At 39.4% G+C, this 26705-nt stretch overlaps 1 protein-coding gene across 3 annotated transcripts; it reads right to left on the bottom strand.

Annotated features, from left to right (window-relative positions):
* Positions 1 to 339: 339 nt before the first annotated feature.
* Positions 340 to 26705, bottom strand: zbtb44 (zinc finger and BTB domain containing 44). Of its 3 annotated transcripts, XM_040130943.1 has the most exons (7): positions 26025 to 26060; positions 25791 to 25846; positions 21354 to 22457; positions 20679 to 20763; positions 20010 to 20161; positions 17079 to 17379; positions 340 to 4472 (listed from the first exon to the last, which is right to left on the bottom strand). In XM_040130943.1, the coding sequence occupies exons 3-7, from the start codon at positions 22417 to 22419 to the stop codon at positions 4061 to 4063; spliced, it is 2016 nt and encodes a 671-aa protein (XP_039986877.1). In that variant the 5' UTR covers positions 22420 to 22457; positions 25791 to 25846; positions 26025 to 26060; the 3' UTR covers positions 340 to 4060. The 3 variants fall into 3 exon arrangements, with proteins under 3 accessions (XP_039986877.1, XP_039986876.1, XP_039986878.1); XM_040130942.1 differs by lacking the exons at positions 25791 to 25846; positions 26025 to 26060 and adding an exon at positions 26423 to 26705; XM_040130944.1 differs by lacking the exons at positions 25791 to 25846; positions 26025 to 26060 and adding an exon at positions 26423 to 26705 and having other exon boundaries at positions 4348 to 4472; positions 17296 to 17379.

Raw genomic sequence — 26705 nt, 5'->3', positions numbered from 1 at the left:
GCTTACACACTTTTTAGACACACATTGTAAAATCTTTTTAAATTTAATACTAAGGTACTTTTTTATCTGCTTCTTTTTATAGGGGAAAAATAATTTGAATTAAATTACAAAAATTGTGGTTACAAATCAACTGAAAAATTACTCTTCTACTGGTTTTTTGTTTCTTTCTTAATGAGGGTTAAAAACCTTTGCTTTGTGATTATGTAGAATATATTGGTAAAGTCATGTGCTACGATAAGGAATGTGTGTTCAGATTAACTTGAAGTAAACTCGAATATATTACAGTGACAAAAAAACAACTTCAGACAAGTTTTAGACTTATTCTGACTTTTGTTTTTTTATTTACATTTTATACTTTTACAAAAACGACTCTTTTTCATAACAACAGGACTGCAAAGCCAGAACACTAGTAAAGATTCAGAACAACCATAAACCCTAAAATACAGAGTGGTCTTGTCAGTTTTTAAAAGCCAACTGTGGAATATTATCCAGTTAAAACACTCAACACCACAAACATCACTTCTCCCTATTCAATGTGTAGGTTGCACTACTATCTGGGATGTTTTTGTACAGTTTCTCCAAACTACAGCTTAAATACAGTATCAAAGACACAAATTACAACATCTGTCTCAAAGCAGGTTGTAATCAAGTAGCCTACAGTATAAAGAATACGCAACATAGTATGAGTGTATATACTGTATATTTATATATATATACATATATATATATACACACACACATTGCAGACAGTCACAAAGTGAAGACTACCAAGGCCCCCCACGCTCCTAGACTAAGCTGTTCTATTCACATTTAACAAGAATATCCAAAGATGCCATGAAACAGCATCCATACAAAAGTCACCAAAAATATATATGCCATTATGAAGAGCTACCATGTTTTTTTCTTATATTTTCCTGCTTTTAAATAAACCATAAGGACTGGAAAACGTATACAACATCAAGTGTACATTAAAAGGCATGTCCTGTATATAATCAAGATATTTTAAAACATTGCACATAAAGGGATAACGTACAGAAAAGAAGAGGGCATGCTGAACAACAGATCAAAGCTATGCTGGATGAAGAGTCATCAACAAATAAGGCCTTGACAGAATGCATCGCCAACTTAAGACATGCTCTCCACTTCACAGAACAATATGAACATGCAACTTTAGAAACAAACAGAAAGGAGCTGAATAGAACCAGTCATTTGATAACAAAGCCTTGTTCCTTGTTTCACAGATCAAATGGGGCCCTTGCCTATTTGATTCACCTTCAGTCACATCTGAATAAAACAAAATGATACATTCTCTTTTTTTATATAATTCATCATTCCAAAGACAAAGTTAAAACTTTTAAAACACCACCGGTCTATTTATTGCACACCATTGGTTCACAAAAATATTTTGGGCACTTTGCGTTTCGACAAACAGCAGCATTTCATTATAAAAATGTTGTTTGAATACAGACACCGAACATAACAGATGAAAAGCTTGACATACAATTGGAGAATAGAAAACATTTTTAAAATTTTGATATTGTGCAACTAGAGTTCATAGGTCCATTTACTAAGGCTTGCCTCTTAAATGCACAACATCATACAGTGTTTTCAGGGGCACAACAGCAAGACCCCTTTGCTAAATAGCATGGACCACTTAAAATGATTATCTCTTTATTTTATTATGTGCAGTTACTGATTGCCATGGCAAATCCCCAATGTTATAGAGGACATTTGGTCCTGTAGGAAAAAGCTTGATTTGTACCCAGATGAAAAGGGGAAATGGCACAACTTTGATGAAAGCGACTGATGGCACAGGGTCACTCAAGCTCTTATTAAGATAGCTCTCAGTGGATTTCAATGATCAGGACAGTTTAATATTGACGCCCTTATCACAGCAATATTCATCTCTACATTTACAATCAACCCTGTATGTGAGGGCTTACATCCTGCTGTGACAATCCTAAATGTGGGCGGTTAGTACTACTTTCAAGGGGCAAACCACAAATAGAAGATTTCACTGAAAAGGAAACCCATTCACAGTCAGTAGCATTCAACTCATGGATTATCACCATGGGTATCATTATCTTCTAAAAATACAGGCACAAGAAATGTCTAGGGTACACAATTACAACCATGTTGGCACAACACAGGTAACAGGAGTTGGAGGTCTGACCCAAAATCAGCGTAAAAAAGTAAATGAAATAAGTAACACCACCTGCCAAACTGTATTATCAGTCGAAGGTGAAGGATAAGCTTTTGCTTAACACAACATATTAAAGTTATCATTTATAATGATACTCACAGTATTTGCATTCACACACTAGCACGCTCCCATTGCTTCCAAAGCAATATTATCAAATAACACCTACCACCCTTGTAATCTGTTCTGACTGAAAATTGGCCATCACAGACAGCCATCATAATCTTTTTGTATCACTACCTGCTTCCCTGGCTGCAGGCATACAGTAATTTTTAAAATTTTAGTCAGGGAAATTTTCTTAAGTAATTTTTCCGTTTGTGACAACTAAGGTAAAAAAACACAAAAAAAAAAAACACAAAAAAAAAAACAAAAGACAGAGAGAATGCTGGTGGTTAGTCCACACTTTTGGTAACATAATATTCTTGGTTTACCACCCACGAAGTCACACAAGGATCAAAGACAATCATGGTGTACCTAAATGAAAAATCACTTCGACAGTCATGCAACATCTTACAACATCAGCAGTGTACCTTGGTAAATCAGGACGACCATAATTTGAAAGCCATATCAGATATCAATGTCTATGACAAACCGTGTTTAAAAGGGAAGAAAACTGCCATTTGTCAAGCAAGTCTAACTTCGGCTAGGATGAAATGCTACATTACCGTATCTTAGAGCCCATCTGGGACTACAACACTGCAGTTGTGAGAAAAACCTTGTAAGTCCAAATTTAAAAATTCTTTTGTTTTACATAAAATTTGGTCGTATTTTTTCATTTATTGGTTAAGATTTTGAAACAAAGATGCATCAGTGCTGATCTGAGTTTTTCTAAACTCTTAGAGTTCAGGTTTGATTTAACAACAGTGTTCATTAAAATTAAAAAAAAAAAATACTTGCAATAGGTCAGAAAAAAACCATATACTGCACAAACATCTAAAGGGAATACTCCGCCAATATAATTTCAAGTTTTTAACATTTAAAAATGAAATGTACTGTGTTCATATTGATTAAAAGAAATGCACATACACACACCTGACGTATCATATTTCACAACACACAACTTACACAGCATTCAAATAGTAAAACTACAGTACAAGCTATTGCAATATAGATAATATTGACATTTAACAGTTTGCCTATAGCGACGGCACTGAAGGAATAACACAGTCTCTTCCCATACAAACTAGCATTATCACTACAAATGAAATACAAGTATTTTTTCTTTAGCTCAGTTTGCAAAGGCTTTATTTGTCACTGTTGGCAAAGTCAAGACCTCTTCCTCCTCTACAGATTACTTTGTTAAAATGGGAACTCAGGCACTTTCCAAAATAGGGCAAGGCTTGGATTTAACAGACCTCAAATTGGCTAAGACAGAAATGACTTTAGCTAGCACTGCATTCACGTCATATGGGAAAAAACAGCCTTTTCAAAAATTACTCTTAAAAATACTGTTCACTTGGTTATCCGGGTGATAAATACCGGAAATTCGGGTTTGGGGATGGACTGAACCCAGATTTCACGACCTACTGAAATCTCATGTCACCAACAAGGAAATTGCTTCAGTCAAGTTTAAGAAATTGCACTATAATTGCAGAGAAAACAAAGACAATTATCATTTACTTTGCTGGATTTGGTTTGGTGTAAAACATTAACTCAAATAAGTGAATTTGAGTTGCATGTGGAAAGCAACACTAAGGCAACTGAAGTCTTCAGGTAACTTCAATCATGATGGCTTCACGTGATGAAGTTTCAACATGTGCACGTCCAGGTCGTCCCTTTTAGCCGTCATGGTGTTCCAACAGATATTCCCATATGACATGGCTGCAAAATAAGACGTGATGGGCAAGTAGAAGACTTTAATCATTCTATGGTAATGGAAACCAACCCCTTGGCCTGGGCATGCTGCTGCTGTTGCTGTTCTTCTTCAAACACCTCTGGGGAACTGCCCCCTACACTGCTGTCCATTTTGGTCTCCTTTGTCATGGCTGCCGTCTCGTCAGCGTCCATCTTGAGGGAGGCTGGGGCTTCCAGGGGATCCAGGGGCTCAGGTGAAAGGAAGCCAGAGGAACTCTCGCAATTCTGGGTAGAGGAGGAGACCTGGGAGATGACAGGCATCTGGACTGAGGAGGAGGACGAGGCGGCAGTGGTGGTGGAGGTGGAGGTGCTTCCCGGGTATACGGGGTGATGCTGGGACTCCTCCAGCTCATACTGGACTCCCAGCACCTCCTCCTCCTCCTGTACCTGGCTCAGGTAGTCGGGCACGAGGAAATCACTGCAAGGTTGAAGAGAATATGTTGAGTTCACTATCCTTTTATTTGGTACCTTGACAAAAATATTTCGTTTAAACCATACATGCCAAGTTTGATGTAATAGATGTAATATTGGGCATTTTTCACAATCATTGCCTCAGAGTATGAACAGTGTGCGTAATGTTGTCTTGAACAAAAAAGCGTGAAATGTAAAAGGGAATCTTAAATCAGTTTGGGGAAAAAAATTAAATACATAAAACATTAATTAATTAATTAATTAAAAAAAACAAAACAAAACATACACACACACATATACATAACTACAAACGTATTCACACATATACATTTATACGTACACACACACACACACACACACACACACACACACACACACACACACATATATGTACACACATAAACACACACAAACACACATATATACAAACACACAAATATATATGTACACACATAAACACACACACACACACACACACACACACACACACACACACACACACACACACACATATACTATACATATACATATATATATATATATATATATATATATATATATATATATATATATATATATATATATATATATATATATATATATATATATACATATACATATATATATATACATATACATATACATATACATATATATATATACATATACATATACATATATATATATATACATATACATATACATATATATATATACATATACATATACATATATACATATATATATACATATATATATATACATATACATATACATATATACATATATATATATACATATACATATATATACATATATATATACATATACATATACATATACATATATATATATATATATACATATACATATACATATATATATATATATATATATACACATATATATATGTATATGTACATATATATATATACATATTCTCACACACACACACACACACACACACACACACACACACACACACTCGCACACACAAGCACACACACACACAGAGCGAGAGAGAGAGTTAGGCCATAAATAATTCATTATCGTAATTTTGGCTCTGTACACCACCACAATGGACTTCAAACAAAACCATGAAGATGTGATTGAAGTGTAGACTTTGAGCTTTAATTCAAGGGGTTTAAAAAAAATATCACATTAACAGTTTAGGACAGTCCAGGTTGAAAAAACTGGCACACCTGAATGTTAAGTACAAAATTTAGCAAAGCAGCCCCACGGCATGATAGAACCTCCACCATGTTTTAGTGCAGGTAAGGTGTTCTTTTCCTTATGGGCTTCATTTCATTGCCTATGAACATACGTATGCACTACATTTCCAAACAGCTCTACTTGGGTTTCACCCATCCATAGAACATTATCCCAGAAAGACTGTGGCTTATCTATGAACGTTTTTGCAAACATTAATCTTGCTGCTTTCAGTTACTGCTTGTTTGTGAGACTTTCTGCCTTCAGTTTTGTCTTCAGTAAGTGAAAAGCATGCTCAGTTGGGTTGAAGTCAGGTGACTGACTTGGCCACTGAAGAATAGTGAATTTCTTTGCCTTGAAAAGGTCTTGGGTTGCTTTTGTAGTATTTGGCTGAATGTGAGAAGACAGTATAGCCTTATACACTTCAGAATTCATCCTACTACTTCTTTCAGCAGTAACATCATCAATAAACAATAGTGACCCGGTTCCATTGGCAGCCATACATGCCCATGACACTGCCTCCACCATATTTGACAGATGATTGGGTATGCTTTGGATCATGAGCCGTTCCTTTCCTTCTCCATTCTCCACCCCCCCCATTCTAGTACAAGTTAATCTTGGTTTCATCTGGCCAAACAATATTGTTCCAGAACTGGGCAGGCTTTTTTTTTAAATGTTTTCTGGCAAAGTTTAATTTGGCCTTTCTGTTCTTGAGTGTTACCAGTGGTTTGCACCTTGTGCTAAACCCTCTGTACTTACATTCATGAAGGCATCTCTTAATTCTAGACTTTGACAGTGATACGCCTACCTCCTCGATAGTGTCCTTGACCTTGCTATATGTTGTGAAGGGGTTTTTCTTCAACAAGGAAAGAATTCTGCGATCATCCACTGTAGTTGTCATCTGTAGTTTTCCAGGCCTTTTGTTGTTGGTGAACTCACCAGTGCATTCCTTTTTTTAAGAATGTATCAAATTGTTGATTTGGCCACTCCTAAAGTTTCTGCCATATCCCTTATAGATTTGTTTTGTTTTTTCAGCCTAATGATGGCCTTCTCCTTCTTGAGAGTTGCCATGGACAGCTATTAAATGCAAATTCAACACCTAGAATCCATTGCAGATTTTTTATCTTCTTAGTTTGTCATGAAGACGAGGGAACAGCCCACACCTGGCCATGAAACTGATTGTCAGTCAACTGTCCAAGAGGAGTATAAAAAAATGGATGTAAATCCTGTATTATATAATATATATACATATACATACATACATACATTTTTTCCCCTAATCATGCTAAATCTAAGTATCAGATAAGGTGGCTTTATTGCCAATAAAATATGATATATCTGAAGTATCAAAAAAATTAATTTCAATTGAAATGGGAACTATAATGGTTGATTGTACCATCAACCCTGACAAAAATTCAGTCAGGAAGAGGTTAAAGATGAAATTATCATCAGAAATTTAATCTGCAATTAATCTACTGCTAAGGTTACATTGATGATTGTTTCTGCTATAAAACTCCATTGTAGCTGAACTGAAAATATCTTAATGTTGTGCCATATCTACAGAGGGCCAGACAGGACATGGATAAGGACAGCTTTTTATAAAGTTGTTTTCCTATGATCTAAATTATTTTGTGATCTTGACATAATAAGATTGTTTTCTTAAGATCACAAGCTTATTTATTTAATTACAACAACAGTTTCTTATTTGGTGGTGGATATCTGACAGGTCAATTTCCTTTTCCACTTTCTATAAATATAATTGACATCTGACAGAGTCCTGTAAAGCTTAATTAGTGTACCGACAAACAACAGAATTAACCCAAAAATCAGCAACTTAATACCAAATTTTGAAATTTAGTCAATCCTCAATATTTAATATTGGAATTTAAATACCACTGAATTTACTACACTGCAATATTTGACTTTGAAAACTATCTGTCTGGGTTTATGTTGTCTGTATTTCATTTTGTGAAATTATCAATAGTCAATTTTAAATTCTGCAGTTTCAAAACTTTATTTCCACTATATATTTATTTTAGGGTTCTGAAATTCAGATAGAAAATTCAGGTGCCTAATATTCATACAGCAGCCCTGAACAAACTACAAAATGTGCTCAGTGACCACAAAAATGACTCCCAGACGCTGCCCCCATCGTGACTGGGGACTTAAACAAGGCTAACCTAAACTGGGTAATGCTGATTCTCAACCAACGCATCTCTTGTCCAACAAGAAGCGACAAATCCCTGGACCATAGCTACAGCCTGTTTAAGGATGGATACACAGCCACCTCTCTGTCAGCTTTTGGGAAATTGGTCCATGTCGCTATCCTCCTCGCACCGAAATATAAACAATTGCTTCGCAGCGAAGCTCCACGGACGAGGTAAGTCAGGCACTGGACCTCACAATCAGAGGCCATGCTATAAGACGCATTGATGACTTAGACTTGGAAATGTTTCGGGCGAGCTCAGGTGACATTGGTGAGTTTGTGGAAGCAGTGGTGAGCTTGATGGGCACACTGGTAGACAACATCAACCCCACGATGAGTCTCCAGACCCTCCCGAACCAGAAACTGTGGCTGGATAGCACTGTACACAATGCATTGAATGCATGGACTGCAGCGGACAACTCAGGTCTCAGGTCAGATGAGACCATACAAGGCTGCATCATACAATCTGAGGAAGGTGGTAAAGGCAGCTAGACGACACTACAGGGATAGAGTGGAATCACAATTGCAGCTCAGTGACTCCAGATGTTTGTGATAAGGGCTACGGGACATAACTAACTATATAGGGAAATCCTACTCTGTGGTGGTGGCTGATCCGGGACTGGCTGATGAGCTAAATGCCTCCAAGGCTTGCTTAAAGGCTAGCTGTGCTAATGCTAGCATTAAATAGCCAGCCACAATGATGCTGGTAGACTCCCCCGCCCCCTCCACAACGCCAGAGGCGCTGCTCTCTTTCTGAGCATGAAGTGAGGAGTGCTCTGAGGAGAGTGAATGGCAGGAAGGTAGCTGGACCAGACAGCATCCTAGGATGAATGTTGAGATGCTGTGCAGACCAGCTAGTACTGGTATTTAGCTCTATTCTTTTTTTTTTTTACTTTCTTGCTCAGTTGACAGTCTCAACTTGCTTAAAATGTCACTCATTGTCCATTTAGCAAAGTCCAACACCCCCAACTGTCACAATGACTACTGTCCTGTGGCTCTGACATCTGTAATGAGGGAATGTTTTTAGGGGTTGGTCAAGGACCACATCTGCTCTTTCCTACCTGAATCCCTTAGACCCTCTGCAGTCCACCTATCACCCCAACAGAGCAACCGCTGACACCATCACACAGGTGCTGCACAACATATTGAACCACCTTGAAAGTGGATGTGAGAACTATGTGAGTACTGGTTTTCTCACTGAGAAACCAGAGGTGGTGAGGGTGGGCTGTGCCACCTCAAACACCCTTACTTTCGACCCAGGGGCTCCCCCAGGAGTGTGTCCTTAGCCCTATGCTGTATGCCCTCTACACCCACGACTGCATGGCCATGCACAGCTCCAACTCCATTGTGAAGTTTGCAGATGACACATTGGTGGTGGGGTGCATGTAAAGGTAGCTGAGCGTACCATTGGAACTAAACGGCCCACCCTTCAAGACATCTACACCAGGTGGTGTCTGGTCACTGCTCTCAGGATCTCCAGGGACTCCAGTAACCACAGTAACAAACTGTTCAAGCTGTTGAAATAAGGCAGAAAACTCTGTAATATGAAAGCTCAGACTGAAAGACCCTGTAAGAGCTTCTATTCGCATGCAATCAGTCTGTTAAAGAGACAACACTACTATGGTACAGTGTTCCCCTCTCCATCTCCCTCTCTTGCTTTCTCTCTTCTTTCTCTATCAATAACAACACTCATGAATGTGTATGTGAACATGTGCTTAGATTTCTATTTAGTTTGGATTTTTTTTTTTTCCATAAAGTTAGCACAGCGGGAGACTATCACGGAAAAACATTTTACCGCACCCGTACTATGCCAGCTTGTCACAAATAAAGGTCTTGAATCTTCAAAAGCTATTTCAATAAGCTCAATTCAGATCTAAAAATTCAAGTCGATTCAAAAAACTCTGGTTGCTCAAATCAGTTAGTCAAAGATGCTAAAATTCAAGAAATAAAATTCAGATTGGAACATCTGGAACACCAAGGAAAAGCAATCAATCCTTAATGGAATCAATCCAACCTCTGGCCTACAGGTTACTAAACGTCAATCATTTGATCCAGGAAAATGAATGCCAGCTAAACCCGATCCATATATAACGTATAATTCATCTGAGATAGTTCATTTTATACATTGGATAATGTGTCCTTTGCGCTCTTTTGGGGGCTTTTCCTTGTACCACTTTCACATTCACATAATTATAAATGCATACAGATACTAGCTTGTTCATAGCATAAAGCTTGCAATACACTTTGATGCGGCTCTTGCTGCTGTCTAAGTGGTAAATGAAATTTGCGGGATGACGCTTTTTTACAAACTTTGAATATGAAACTATGGAAAAGGAAGCAGAGCAGGTGGAACCAGCCCCCCAGATTTCCTACGTAAATGCAGAGTCACTGCTGCAAAGTCATTTGAGTGAGTTAAACTTTTAGCTATGTGTCTGTGATTGTGTTCTTCGTGTGTGCATGGCTTTATAGATTTTGCCTGCCCAGCAAAAGAGCTTTTAAATAGTTTTCCTGCCTAACAATCTAGCCAACCGTTAGCTTCCGCAGATCATCGACGCTAGCTACACTATTTGGTTGGCATGCAAACTAGGTAGCTGATTTTTGTAGTTAGCAAACAAATAGCTGTCTTCTAACGTTATGTATATGGATCACAGGTTTCAGATAGTCAGTGAATGAAAAGACCCCAAATATTAGATAAAATGACTAAAGTTGATCTTACCTGGCCAAATTATCTTTTGTTCACTAAAATTGGAGACCAATAGCTACAAATACAGACTAAAGCTACGATCGCTACTCTGTTCATCTGTGGATGTAAACACCTTCAAATTAAAGAGGAAAAATTGACCTTATAGTCATGATTTAATTTCAAAGCCAATGTGCTGAAGCACAGAACAATGACATCAAAACAAACAAAAAGTAAGATTGTGAAAATACTCTATTTTGTACATGCTCCGCCCTTTAACGAGTTTCACTATTGGTTCACCCCTTTGAGGCTCCGCCTTGGCACTCTGAGACAGATCTTTGCACTTACCTCCAAATCAGTCGGTAGTGAAAGCACACTGGAGTACCCTATAAATACCCGAGTGCATATGCTGCTCGTCCCCCTTTTTTCTCTCAGCCACTCTGAAGACAGATATTTTCCAATGAAGATTCTGCCACCCTCCGGGGTTATAGGATGAATACACTGACGGCCTTCCTGACCTGCACCTTGCCACTGGCAGCCTCCAGAGGCCACGACAACTGTTTTTGCTGCCTTGGCTGGTGCCACTAGGCATAAGCGGCCTCAAATTTTTTCTTTTAACTGTTAAGAAAGGGCGTCGCCCCAAACCTTTCATCTCCCCCAAAGAGTAGAATTCCTATAGAACTTGCAGTGCACAGATATCAGATGTTAGCGCCCTGTCAGAGAAGGTACGCCTATCTCTCTTTGCCACCAATGTGGAGCTGTCATTGAGGGAAGGGTGTGTGAAACCCGCTCCTCCTCACCTGCCCAAAACAGCAGCAATGCAAAGTGAGACATGTGGGGCAGGACTGGTGCGTGTAGCCTATTCCCCCTCATCTGCCTCACGAATATGCTAACTCAGCCGCTAACCCAAAGGTTGTATGTGGCCAGTATAACAGCGGAGAAGCCACACACCTTCATTCATTTCCTCCGTAGCCTGGCAGCTCCTGTGTTAGGTGCACTGCAGCTCTCAGCTAACTCCATGTTTATGTCCCATTAGAGAAGCATGCGCTGTCTTCATGTACCACGCATAGCCTGAGCTGGGCACCTGGGTGTCCTGAGGAAAAATACAAATTTTTCCGCGGCAAGGCATGATAAACAAACTCATGCCTGCACCAGGGTGTAGCATCCAAGTTCCAGTCATGTTCTCTGATGATTCTATGAGGAATTGGCAGAGGAAACAAGAATATTCTGTGAGGAATCGGCCAGAGAGCGAGACAGTCATGGTACAACTGCTTGGCTGCCAGGGCATGCACGGTCATGCTTTGCCACATAAATGGCCAAAACACAAATTTTTCAGCAATCAAGCAAGAGGGGATTCACACCTTCTATTAAACGTAGTGCCCAGGTTTTGATCAGATTCTCAGCTGCTTAAGCATTGAAACAGCTTAAGAACGAGGACAATTTTTGCCTTTATCTCAGACACCACCGTGTTGACTATCCCTATTACCTTGCGCAGTCGCATGACTCTCTGAGCCTCTAACAAGTTGGTGTGTGTCAAGGACACGGCAACATGGCTGGCCGAGACGACTACATCGCCTAGCTGGGAAAGTGAGTCTATTCTCTCATTTAACACGAAAGGCACAGCCCAGCAGCTCGATCTGGAAGCGTTAGAGCCCGCTAGGTTGGACTTATCTTACGCTTGTGCTTGGGATGCAGTCTCCCCAAAGCAGAGAGGGGTGAAGTGACCGCCTCACTGCTCAAGCTGGTGGCTTCAGTGCCCTCTCTGCTGGGCTCCCCCTTTCCCTCCCTGGATGGATGGGATGCTTAGGAAGGGTGATGGATTACAGATCTCCTGGGCACCACTTAAGAGTGGCATTGGAGGAGGAAATAGCCTCATTCCTAAGGAAAGGAGCTATTATGACAGTCCCTCAGTAGGAGGCTGAGAGGGGTTTTTTCTCAGCAAATTTCCTAGTTCCAAGAAGTCAGGGGGCATGAGGCCCATACTCAACCTGCAAACACTGAACACATTGCGCTGTGTCCTTTTCACGTGTTGACAATCAGACAGCTAGTGGAATTAATCCAACCAGGTGACGGTTACAGCGGGGAGGCTCATGTCACCACTGGGGATGATGTAGTGGCTCACCTAGTTGTGCGCCTGGGATCTCTACACATGAAAAACCTCCAGTTGTGGTTTGTGCGTCTCAAACTGCACCCAAGGTGTGACATGCTCCATAGGCTGTGTGGGCCTGCACAGGCCTGGAGCGATTTAGCCTTTTGGAACTCCCTGAGCTGTTTCTGCGAGGGAGTGGTTCTGGTTCTCCCTGAGGGCGGGTGTCACCTGCTCTCAGTGGATGCCTTTGCCCACCCGGTATGGCACTCTGGCCGGCTTTATGCCTTTCTGCCCCTTGAACTGATGGTGCCGCTGATCCACAGGGTCAAGGTGTAATGTTTATCGAGTGGTGCCGAGTAGTTCCCGCACCTGGTTCGGATGTCATTGGCAGAGCCTTGGCCAATCCCAGATCTGCCGTTGGAGCTCAGGTAAGAGGTGAGGTGGTCTCACAGGCCCACCTTTTGATCTACTTGAGCAGGTGGGCCTGGAGTTGGTATCGATTACCAGCTGCTACTTAGAGAGCTTGGGATCTCTGTGCTCTGTCCGTGCACCCTTCCTGCATGGTTGTCAATGAGGACAGGTTTTCCTCTTGCCCAGTCAGTTGATGGCCTTTATGGGTCAAGGGTGGGGTCCAGCTGGGAGTACATCAACGGTCTTCGGTGTTACTCAAAAGTGAAGCCCATTCCAGGTCTTCTTGCTGGCAACACCACACACAGTCCCCCTACACCTTGTTAACGTGTTCCAGGCCGGCAAGATGTATGGGGCATAAAAGTATGTGTACTGAAAGTTTGGCGAAATGGATTCACACTGAAGTTACCACCTTACCTAGATATTTGTTTTAAACATTACAAACATTTTCTCTTACTACAGAGTTTTCAGGGTCCAGAGCAGAGTGCTTAAAGGGCACCAGGGGTGAATGCTGTGAGTGGAGTGTCACTCACTTCAGATGCCTTAGTTGGGTTTGCTAACTAAGTTCCTGACGTACCAACCAAGAGAAAGCCGGCCTGACTAATCTGGCTTTCACAGCGAAACATGATTTTCTCACGAGTGCAAAGGACTAAGACATAAATGATAATAATTGTAATTGTAATAATCAGTGATGGCATACAAAACATGTCGTAATTCTTATAAAAGAAAGAATGCAGCAATCCAGAAATGTTATCAAAGTTTGATTATACTGACATTACACATCTTAACAACTGCAAAGAGGAAGTAAAAAATCCAAGGCACCTGAGCCCTGAGTATAATAAAATGCCTTTAATTTTATAATTTTATCTTTCATTGAAATACAGGTTTTCATGTAAAGATTGTAATGTATAAGAATACATAGATTTATAGATTTAGTTAGATACTTTAGTTTAGATTTAGTTTTAGATTAAAAGAGTTTATGTTTGTATAGTGCACATATAAACATGTACAGCAGCTCATACTGCTCCCATAAATGCGTTAATTCTTCATCATAAATTGTGACATTGTACTATTAGATGGTTTTGTATGAATCAGTGATGGTGTACACAATCTGGCCAAATTTTTTCAGGAAAAAAATGCAGATATTCATAAAATTAAAGTTAATTTTACTTGCGTATTGTACCCCCTCCTGCTATTGTTGGAGACTAAATGTCAGCCTATTTAAAGGTTAAAAAGGGGTTATAAATACCTGCTAACTTGCAGAAATAAGATATTGTTTTCTTATCAAATTAAGGATACCTATGGATTTTCATGAATCAGGGGCATTAATTAAATGTAATACATTTACAGTGAGTACACAATTTTGTGAAATCTAGAGTTTTTGAAGAGCAACAAGATTAACTCATGGGCTTTCAAATTAAATCATGACTATGAGGTCAATCTCTCCATTTTAATTTGAGGGTGATTACATCCGCAGATGAACAATGTAGCAATTGTAGCTTCATTTTGTATTTGTAGCTATTGGTCTCCAATTTTAGTGAACAAAAGATATTTTGGCCAGCTAAGATCAACTTTAGTCATTTTATCTAATATTTGGGGTCTTTTCTTTTCATTCATTGACTATTAGAAGTCTATGATCCATAGATCTGCGGTAGCAAAAAGTTAGCTACGCTGTTTGGCAGGAAAACTATTTAAAAGCTCTTTGCTGGGCAGGCCAAATCTCTTAAGTTATGCACACAACAAGACCACATCACACACATAGAAAACCAGGGTGCTGGTTTCACCGCCTGTTTCCTTTTCCAAAGTTTCATCTTCAAAGCGTGTAAAAGAAAAATGAGCGAAGCATCATTCTGCAAGTTTCAATGTGCGTGTGTGTGTTAATTCAGCTAACTCACAAAGAGCAACTTGAATATAGCTTTTGAATATTAGACATGTCAAATTTCTAAATGGATTTGACTGCAATTATGAAATTGCACAAATTGAATTTGACTATTTGAGAATTTCCCAGAGTGAAATCTGGACCAAATAAATTCAGAAAGATGGTATTCCAAGTCAAATATTGCAGTGCAATAAATTCAGGGGTATATAAAGTTCAACACTAGTATTCAGTAAGGATTAAATTTCAAAATTTGGTATTAAGTTGCTGATTTGATTGAAATTATTATGGCAATGATTTGCTTCCACAATATTTTGCCAATGTTTTAAATGCAGCACACAATGCAATGTCAATGCAAATGCTTCAGATAATGCCCAATTTAAAAAAATGAAAGTAGATGTATAGAAATTGGTCCTTATCGAAACCAAGACAAGTGTTGCCTCAAACTCTTATTTTTAAATGCAGTAACCTTTGATCTATACACCAACCAAACTGAAACATGGCTGGGGTTTCATTACCAAATACACTTGAATTACTATGACAGAGGCTCTTTAAAATGTGTGAGGGCACACTGTGACCATGGTTGTATACTAAATTCATCAGTCCCAAGTCACATAAAGCCCATCAAACAGTGGGAATTAGAGCTTATTATCTATAATAAATAGTTAAGGTCTGGTGTAACTGTCCTCTATGGGACAGACAACAGCTGAATCTGACAAACCGGTCTGGAAATCAACAACATACAGTGTAGTTAACATATCTTTTTTTATGTGATGACTGAGGATGGGAGTTAAGAGACTGACTGGACTGCCAGAGAATTTTCCATGCTGTTATGATCTCAGGCTTAGACCTTCTACTATAAAACTTTTGAGGAGTCAATGGCCCTTTTGAGTCCTGCTGACCTGTGAGGACTTGAGTTGATTAAGAAGTGGAAAAGTCTGGGAAGTTAAAAAAACAAAAAACCACACTTCGACTTTATAAAGACACTGTGTTCAGACTTTCACGAGGCTTTGTGGGCTGGGCTGCTGATAAAAACAAATAAGGAAAATCCATTCATATAAAAACAAATAGAGATGAAAAAATGATCAAAGTTTTGTTTTACGGGGATTGTATGACCAGATGTTTGAGCACACTTAGTTAAATTTTCAACATGCAACTGTTTCTCTCATGAACAAAGAGCAGGACTGTAAAATTAGTGATTTTAAGCAATACTGAAGTTATCTAAGGTGTTTCAGAACTTTTGGTTTAAATTTTGGCAGTTAGTCAGTGTATTCACTGACTAACTCAATTAATTTTGTATACTTGATTACCCACTTCATCCTCACATCTCATGGAATTTTTTCAATAACCAGAGCTGTAACGTGCTTGAGGTATTTGCCATCTCCTCTCAATGATGAATGTTAAAGGAATAGCTCGGCATTTTGGGAAATGTGCTTATTCGATTTCTTGGCGTTTGGTAAATATGAGCCAGAAACAGAGGGAAACAGCTAGCCTGGCTCTGTTCAAGGGTAACAAAATCTGCCGATAATCACCTCTAAAGCTCACTAGTTAACACGTTATGTCTTGTTTGTTTAATCCAAAAACATACGTTTTAAAAATCCCAATTAACCCTGCCAAGAAATAGTCAGACACATAACCCCCTGTAAAATGAGGGATTGGCATTTTACACTTCAGGTTTTGTATGGATTAAACAAATGAGATATATATTAGTGAGCTTTAAAGAAGCTGCTGGGCAACTTTTGTTTCCTTTGGACAGAGCCAGGCTAACTGTTTCCCTGTTTTCCGTCTTAATGCTGCTGCTGTCCCCAGCTACATATTTACCACACAGATATGAGAGTGCTATCAAACTTCTTATCTCACTTTTGGGAAGAATATTAATAAGCATATTTCCCAAAATGTCTAACTATTCCTTTTAGTAAGTGAAATTAAACCCCCCCAATAAATACAGCCAAATACTTCAGGTACACTTGATCTGAGCATTCAAAATCAATTGCAATCATCTCTAAAAACAATTCTACACAACCAAAGTCATAGAAGGAAAAACGATCAAATGAACCTCAGGTATTAGAATTTAAACTGTAGTTATTTTCTGATCCAGGTGAGATCTGAGTAAATGATGGGGGTCAGCGCCCCCAGACTCCTCACCTGCTCTGGAAGTAGTTTGCTAGTTCGGATGCCTCATGGTTCAGACTCCTCAGGTGTACAATTAAATTGCCAGAGTTGGTGAACATGGCGCCGCACGTTTTGCACTCGTAAATCCGCGGCTTGCGGATTATGTGTCGGGAGACCCTCATGTGGTGCTTATATTCACCGAAGGACGTGAATGTGGCGCTACAAATCTGGCACCGGAAACAGCGTTTACCTTCGTGCTTCAGCCGATGCATCTTTAGGGAGTAGGCCCGTGTGAACTTTTTCCCACAGCGGTCACACTGGAAAGGCTTAATGCCTGGGGGAAGGGGAGAAAACCAATGCTTAGCTGATTTGTACATTAGCATCACACAAGTGATATTATCCATGTGTGGATGATTGGGGGCTGGGGGCAGCTTCAACTGTTGTCCAAATCGGTGTTTCCCAAAAAGCCATCCATTCATCACTAAGGTATATACAAGGTGTTGGAAAGTGAAACAACTCAATATCATTTAACCGTTTATTTAAATCTCCATTAGAAAATGTACTACTGATAATAGCAACTCTCTATGTAGTGTTTTGATGAATTCCAGTTAATGTGTAAATCCAGTTCCGAAATGATAATATGCATACATTTGTTAAACCCCAAGTCTAATGAATCTCTTATCAAATCTTTTATCTCAAATTTAATTTTCCACTTAGCTAAATCATGAATATGTAATCTATCTGGTATAATTTGAGTTTTATTTCTTCAAATGTCAATCTTAACATTTTAGCTCCTAAATATAATTTAATAATGTTAATTTGATAAGAAATGGCGTGTCCCACAAAATACCTACTAAAAAGGGATTAAATGAGAGATACATGTAAGCGTCTTCAGGCTACATTTTGAAAGACAGAATACAAATTTACATATTTCTCTGGCTTTCCAACTTGTTGCATCAGCTAATCACAGTCATGTTAAGTGCAACAGACTGACTCATGCCTGACTTTGTTTATGGATTTAAATCTGTTAAGTCTTTCCCTAAAAGAATGTACTCTAAACTCTCCCATTATTTTTACTCAGCAGAGTAAAGATATTGAATATATTCAATTCTATTGTGTAAAAGAGAAATGCTTTTTACCTCTAACTCCTTTTATTACGAATGAGTTGTGCTACTTGAATGGTACAGTATTAATTTCACTGCCATTTAAAAAGGAAACATCCATGTTAAAACACTACCCATACATATTTACTTCTCCCACATTCTGTTGTGTTGTAGGCAATAGTCAATTGTGTATCCATATTTCTATTTATCTATCCATCTTGCCTTTCTCTCTGACCCTTCCTGTCTGGTCACTGAGTAAACAGCCAAGTCTTGAAGAATACCAGTTTCCCACTCCATACTGACTTCATCAAACTCACAAAGCGACTGTGATCTTTCAGTGGCTCAGCAATGTTTTATTCCACAATTGCAGAACTTTGCTCCAGCACTATTTTGAAAGGTTTGCAGAGGTTTTTCTGCAGATTTCATGGCAGCAGTTTGTTCTGATGTGCACTTCAAACTGCCTGGCCTTTTATAAACAGGTTTGTCTCTTACTAACTCATATAAAATGATTTAAAACTTCCACAGACAGACTCCAATTAAAGTCTGTTGACTTTTCACAGGTTGTAAAAATACTATGACATGTTGATTACTTTCTACAGGAATAATAATACACCAACAACAAACACAATGGCCTATAAATGCAGGGATATTAACATAGCTAAAAATTATGAATCTAAAATTTTTGTAAAGAAACTTCTCTGACCTGAGCAGGTTGTGATTTTGTACCTTTTCTATTCCAGGCTAATGGCCAAACACTAGTTATGGCACCTTTTTACAATCTCACTTAACATCTGATGTAACTAAACACTTGAAAAGCAAGATTAAATCCAACAATGTTTTCATATGAGTAAAGAGCGCCAATATGGTATTTTGTACAATTTCGACATGATCTAAAAATAAGCAAGGACAGAACATCCAAATCATCTTACAACAGACACGGCTCCAAATAATTCCTCTGAATGTCTTAATATGTAAGATACACCGCCTATAAATAGTTTTCACTCCCTTTGACTGTTTTTTTCCCCTCGTTCACTTTTTTTAAAGATACTGACTTCACAGTGGATGTAACCTGGATTTTTTTTACACTAGTAAACTTAAAAAAAAAAAAACTTTAATGTCAATATGAAATCAAATCTTTAGAAATCATTCTAAAGAAATACAAACAGAGGCCAAAACAACTTTTACTATGATGCCCCTTAAAGGGAAATTCCACTGACTTTAGACATCAAAGTGTGTTTACAAGTGTTGGGCAGTACTGCTGCATAAGTAAAAAAAGTCTTATAAAGTCTGCTGTGGCTCCAAAAACAGCTGTACCAAATCTGACGAACTAGCTCAAGTGATTACAAAGTGAGTCAATTACAAAAAAATCTGAGGGTGTGGCGTTACAAAGAAGTGAGGTTAGTAGACCTCTTTAGCCAGCTCTTCATCTCTGTTTGAGGCTAGAGGCTTGAGGCTACGTTACCTTCTACTAGCATAACACACCAGTATCTCCGGCCCAACTGGCAGTGGTCGAGTTGCACTCTGGATTATGTAAGCATCAGGTTTTGACGAGGAAGAAGAATGTATTGAATAAAAAAGATTATATTATATTTCTGGTTCTGCTGCATCAATTCTGACTCTTTGGTTTTTGTAAACCGTCAGTCCTGTGTCCAACAATGTTATAGGAATGCAATGCTAAATTAGTTGAGTACTTTTCTAAATTATTTGTAGAATGCGCACAAAACCTGTTTGAATACTGTTCCTGTTGATCAGTGTCAAAAAATTCTCAATTAGATCGTCTGAGAATCAATGTTGTAATACATAAAACACACACAGTAAAGCTGTGTTGCATTCCAAAGTTTCATTTCCCTGTTTCACCTACCGGAGTGTATGAGCATGTGCTGTTTCAGATTTTGAATTCGTGTGAATCGGACTCCGCAGGTTGGACACTGAAAGGGCCGGTCAGGGCCGTTGGTGCCGGGTCGGGCTGAAGGGCTGATATAGAGGTGGTATGGATACTGAATACCTTCCAACCTGAAACAAAGAAAAGGGTCAGAATCAACTTCATGTGTGCTCTCAGTTACCTTGAAAAAAAGCTGTCCCTCTATGAATACTTAAATGACATCCACTTTTGACGTCAATAAAATATCTTCTCCAGAATAGTTTCTTTTTCTCTTTTCACATAAAAATATCTTGTTAGTTTTGGAAAAAAGAATGGCCAAGCACAGTTCATGTTAAGGTAGTGTTAATTTAAAGAAGCTAGTAGTCAGATGTTTTTGGACACATTTGTTTGATACTGAGATATAAGTGACTTTAGTGACGTGTCAGATTATTTAATGTTTGACATTCATATATTTCCAGTTAGAGGCCTTGTTAGCTTTTACACAGAAATGTTTCATATAACAGTGCACCATGTCACTGCCATTTCAACTTACGTCTAAATTTATTACCTAAACAGGTGTGGCCCAGACACCTAGTTTTGAGGTATAGGTCTATATGTTCTTTTCTGCCTATGACTTGACCTACTGCAAGCTGTAACAAATCATGATACCTTTCATCATCTTCTGCATGTCCTCCAGCGTTAGAGGTGCTCTGCATTGACGGCAAGCCTTCAGACACTCCCTCATCCATCGACCCTGAAAAGAAAAGAAAAGAAAAAAAAAACTCTTATGGTAGCCGTCTACTGAAACGCTGACTACACAATAAAGCCTTAGAACATATCATTTTGGATGGGGTTAGGCTAATTTACTGTAGGTCTTTGAAGTTTAATTCCTTACTTAAGGACTGTTGCTGCTGGATACCAATGCACTGTGCTATTCAACAATTTATAAAAAAAAATGACAAGCCTTTCAATTTTCTTTTTATTTATGACAGGGCAGAAAAGTCTTTCAAACAGCATTTGGTCCATTGGACATTAAAATTTTCCGCTGACACCAGTACAAATAAAAATCCTGTAGGTGGGTAGAAAGCTGTGAGGGCAAGGTGAGGCAGGTTGGATTGCTTGTCTTACAATGCAACACTTTGTTAACTGGGTCAAGACACAGCCTCTATTATAACAGTGATAGATAAAGTAACACTGACACACTGATATTTCATTTTACTGTGTCTTTACATATACTTATGAAACTCTTGACTGATGGTGAAGCTTTTAAACCATAAGACAACATTAAACATGGAGAAATAATTCTAAATGCTGTGGATCAGTAAATTAAGGACAATGGCCCACCTATAGAGGAGGACTGTGGACTGATGAGGAGCTCCTCTTGGACCTGTTCACTCCCTGGCACCGTCTGCTGGTCACTCAGCGAACTCTGGGAGGCACTGACTGGTTGAGAGGACGCCTCTTGGACCTCCTCATCACTGAGCCGCTCCACCTTCACCCTCACATCTTCCTCTTCTGCTGGCACTGGTGACGACACTGCCTTAGAGCTCTCGCACGTCAGGAAGTCGCTGAGCCGCCGGCCAACTACCACCTCTGAGGTCCCTGGAGTGCCCTGCTCTAAACAACGAGGGCTCTCTGGGAGCTTTGATTTGTCCGAGTGGAATCTCCGGTCAATACCAAATGGGAAAGTCCATGGAAAGGCCAGGGAGGACTCTACAGGCTGGGCTGTGCTGTCTGAGAATGAAGGGGATGGGTTGGGGATCTGAGGGGAGGTGGTGACGATCTGTGTAGTGCATTTGAGCGGACTCTCAGGTGATGCCATTGTTACAAAGGTCTTGCGTTTCCGTCGTGATTCACGGCATATAGGAACATTTCTCTCCATCACGCTGCAGTCCGACGACACAGGTGACACACTGCCGTCCAGTGGCGTCAAGGCGCAGTTTGATGAGGCGCTCTCTTGTGCTGATTCATGCGGTTTATCTGCTGTCATGTTGTTGTTGTTGTTGTTGTTTCCCGGGCTCCACAGAATACTTGACTTCATGAACTCTGAACATGTGCTCGCCACAGCAAACATCTGCATATAACTTGCAGCTGCCAGGACATCGATGATATTCTCTGTGCTGATGGAGAGGGTAGATGTGTAGGCATATTCCAACAGAGGAGCGAAGCCACTAACAGTCACATGATGAAGGTCCAAAACAAACTTGTCCTCCTCCTCTGGTCGACCCACCAGTTTGGAGCGGAAGAATTCACTGCAGCAGGCAAGGACCACTTTGTGAGCCAGGAAGAGCTTGTCTTGGACGCGGATGGTGACATCACATAAGTGACCCTCGTTGCGTAAAGCGTTTAGCTTCTCCAGCATCTCCTGGCTGTGGGAGGTTGAGCTGTGGGTGAAGGTTTTAGCACCCATGTTGGAGTCAGTTCCTGACTCTGTACAGGAAATGCGTCCTGCAGGGTCACATGAAAAAACAAAAAAAAAACAACACTTCACTTCAGTTAGCAAAAGTTAACCACATGAACTGTATATCAGTAGTCAAAGATCCATTTCTGTTAGGAAATGAAATTTTTTTAAATCAGTGTTACTAAAAATATTTTTGTTAAGCTTTGTTATTCTTTCGTGTCAAATACTTTACATCAATATTGTAAATAACAGTGCAAATGTGTCTAATGAAAACCTAACTAAACAGAATCCAGGCCTAGTGTTGAAGAATCAGTTGTGAAATAGCAGATGTCTGGACTCTCATTACACTACTCCCTTAGAAATCAGTAAAACAGCACTCTGCAAACACCAGTTCCATGGTACAGAAAGGGTGAAAGTCAAATTTACTGTGGAGGGCAGTGGGCATAGGTAGAGAGAAATACGAAGGTGCTCTCTTAGCTCTAAGGAAAAGGAAAGGTAGGGGGGGAGGGGGCGGTGGAGGACAAAATGCCAGGTTATGTAACAACAATCAAAGCAGATGCGCAGCGATGCGAGCCAGACCCATGTGGAGGCCAGTACACTACAGGATGCTCAGCAGCTGTCTGAGAGACATGTGGATTCTTTGAGGCATGAGATTTTCCATTAAACAAAAGCTCAAGTGAAGGGGCTCTCGCAGGGAGAGCGTGCTCCCCTTCCCGCACACACAAAACCAAAGGAAAATACTCTTGGGCTATGTTGGCCCAGTAAAGGCAAAGTGAATTATAGACCTGGGCTGCGGTGCAACAGGAGAGTGCCTGGCCTGAACCAGCAAACAGGGCTATTAGAAAAGAGCTTAAATTCCACCATGGGGTTTTCATATGGCTATAACGTCTCCTGAAGGAGAATTATTTAGCTGCATAATCACTGTTACGTTCTTACTGACAAAATGGGATGTTCTTTAGAATACATGAACTTGAGAATGGGCTGATGTATAAAAATCAAATACTGTCAGAATGTTTTCAATAAAACTTGGACCTGTGACATAAAATTACATCTTTAAGAGAAGATTCTACAATTCTTCTATGAAGAAGTAAAAACAAATACAATTTGCATTAACTTTTGATCTAAAGTAGTGTGTTATAACTTTTTGATAACTCCTTGGTATAATGCTCAAATTAAAGACAATTTTAGATCTGAAAAGGCCATGTAGTGGCTCTAATATACATAAGTTATTAAACTAATATCCTACTTGCCCAATTGTAAAGCTACAACCATACGTTTGATGGCCAGAAAATCCTGACAATGACTATTTTGCTGATAAATTCATCAAGATGTATAAAAAAAAACTTGTTTTCTTCTCTGGGTCGGACAAAATAAGCTATTTGAGGACATCACTGGGCAATTTTATACACTCTTAGATCAACTGATTAATCAATGGTTATGTAACTAAGAGTCACCAACAACAGTAAAAAACTACTCAAATTCACCACAAAAATATTTATGATGACAACAGAGCAGGGGCCTGTACCCTGTAGCAAGATTAGTGGGTTATCAGGCTGTTTTTGGGCTTATCTCTGGTTTTCCACTTTCACGTAGCTGGCGCACTTTTAACCAAGCTAGATAACCATGTTAACCTATGCTGCAGGGATAACCTGCTCTGGAGCAGACTAACTTCAGAGGATCAGATCAAAACCTGTCAACAGTCCAATCAGATAATCAATCAGCTCACAACAAAAACTGAGCCATCATTCCTACGGGATCCCAACAGAGACAGAAGAGTTTACAATTAAGAGAAAAATAATAAAGAGCTACACATTTTTTATATAAATCATTCCAATCGTTTTGCTGTCCACTCTGGTTTTAAAACAGAGCTTATAACAAAGGGAATGATAGTTTAATCACACGAAATAGCGTCATAATGACGATTATAGCTGCATTTTAATTGCACAAAGATTCTTTAATTCCCAACAGGACTCCTTGTGTCCTTAGCCTCACTTTAATATTTGGAAATAATTTATAGTGTTTCTACAGCTTCTACTGCTCTTCTAGTTATTAGGGCTGGATATTGGCTCTGATCGCCCCACTCGATTTGATTTTGATTCACAAAGTCCAAAATCGATTAATTTCAAATTCAGTTACATCAGAGAAATACCAACGTTGTGCAAAGCGCTTCCCAGAATTTATCCTTTGAATTTAAATTTCTTGCGTGCAGCACTTTTGCTCCCATGAATATAAAATTGTGTAAAGTGCACACATTCCCGGTTATAAAACTATGTACCAAGGATTAACAGTATTTTCCTTGGCAAATGCAAAACGACTGAAATGTGAAAATTTTTTTTTTTTTTTTTAGGCCAACATGTGCAAAACAGTTAAGCAAGAATAAAAGAAGGCCTTGCACAACTTACAAGGGCGTCATCATTATGCATTTTTTTTTAAACATAAATACGATCCAATACAACTGCACATGTACTGTCAGCAGATGCTTCAGCTAAGTATAGCACATCCACTTTAATGATCACTTTGAACACAGACAGGTCAGGAACTGAAAGTCTTCTTACTAATTAATCGCCGCTGTTTGTATTGAAGCACATCTACAGACAGCTGGCTAGCTAGCGTTAGCTACAGGGCAGGGACACGCTGAATAAAGCAGAATCCCATACACTGTTCAGTCAACTTCTGCAGCTTTATATCTTATAGCCAGATACTGTGTAATATCTCTTCAACTAAAACAAACTGAGAGGTCAGATTAGTGTGCAGTCTTTTTTCAGTCAACCTAGAATCTTTGTGCAATTCAAATGCAGCTACAATCGTTATTATGAAGCTAGTTAGTGTGATTAAACTATCACTGCATTTGTTATAAGCTCTGTTATAAAACCAGTTGGGACAGCTGAATGATTCGACTTATTTATAAAATATATCTATTACTCTTTATTAATTGTCACTTTATTGTTACCCCCTTTGTCTATTTCAGGATCCTGAAGGAATGATGGCTCAGTTTTTCAAGTGATCTGATTGATTAGCAGTCGAGCCATTGACAGGATTTAAACTAATCCTTTAAAGTTAACCTGCTCTGGAGCATGGTTATCCGTCTCGTTTAAAAGTGAGCCAGCTACGTGATACCGGAAAACCGGAGTTAAGCCCAAAAATAGCTGGATAACCCACTAATATCGCTACGTGGTACAGGCCCCTGGTACTTTTACTCTGTTTACATCACGTATTAGAAAGGGACCACAGGCACTTGGCAGAAACAGAGTGCAGTCAAGAGTGCTCGCAAAAAGAAGAAAGGCTGTATGTATCTAAGGCATAGGCAAAGTGTATGGCGATCAAGATGCTGAACAAACATGTGTCCAACAACAATCACAGTTTAGCAAATACTAGCTTACAGTGTCAAGTTGATAGGTCAAGTCAGCCTGGAGATGAAAAGCACATCCGATTTCAACTGTCAAAATAAAAGACAATTGACTATTGCAACGGTTTTGAACTTGACGTTTCATTCAAGTCTTATTTTATCAGAGATTTTTATTAACGACACATATTAACATGTAATTGTACCAACAATCTGGGTAGTATTCAAAATTTAAATAAAACTTAACCATGCATTTGTTCTCACAACTTACCGACTGACCAGTCTTGTTCTCTTCAAAAGTAGCTCTATTCTTGTACAGTGTTATATTCTATATTTTTCCACTTCGATTTATTGGTACATACATACACCATTACAATACCAAAAAAAATTATGACCAAGTGGCAAAAATAAGTCATTCAATTTACCCCATTTATTTTGAAGTCGATTCAGCCACGTTCCCGGTGTGACCGTGGATAACCCTGCATACATCGATGCAGCTGCTGCACATTAGCTAACTACCGTTAGCTCCCAAGCTAGCGTTAGCCAACGCAACACTGCGCTGTTAGTTGGCTCCTTTACCCCAATCAATGCTTAGACAACAAACTAGCCCGCTATGTGTGTATACTGTGAGGTAACCGCAACCAGAGAGACTGCACGAATGGAATTTACCTTCTGGGATGAGGCTTGTGATAACGGCTGGGCCTCGGGATGCAAACAGCTCAGCTGACAAAAAGCGGCGATAGTCGGAGACAGCGGTGCGCCCTGCTGCTCCACACCGCTCACTCACATTCCTTGCGCTTCTCAGGCAGTTGTCAGCCTGCCATCCGCCAAACCTCACAGTTTAAATAACGCTCACGTGAATTCACATTACAACACGCTGGTATTGAAAGTTTTCGAGGTGCTGTTTTCATTCCTTTGTGCTCCCCGCTGTTCTTTCTGCGCTGTATTTGTA

This window comes from Xiphias gladius, chromosome 7 (genome assembly GCF_016859285.1).
Source record: "Xiphias gladius isolate SHS-SW01 ecotype Sanya breed wild chromosome 7, ASM1685928v1, whole genome shotgun sequence".
NCBI classification, from domain to species: domain Eukaryota; kingdom Metazoa; phylum Chordata; class Actinopteri; order Istiophoriformes; family Xiphiidae; genus Xiphias; species Xiphias gladius.
Note: the sequence above shows the minus strand (reverse complement) of the source record. Positions and strands in the feature narration are given on the sequence as shown.

Bases quoted from the DNA above. Each gene is read 5' to 3' on its own strand.
- zbtb44 (XM_040130942.1), bottom strand. From the start codon at position 22,419: ATGGGTGCTAAAACCTTCACCCACAGCTCAACCTCCCACAGCCAGGAG. The intron at 17,380-20,009 runs GTAGGTGAAACA...CCCTTCCCCCAG, and splicing joins GCACATGCTCATACACTCCG to GCATTAAGCCTTTCCAGTGT. The intron at 4,473-17,078 runs GTGAGGAGTCTG...TCAACCTTGCAG, and splicing joins GCAAACTACTTCCAGAGCAG to TGATTTCCTCGTGCCCGACT.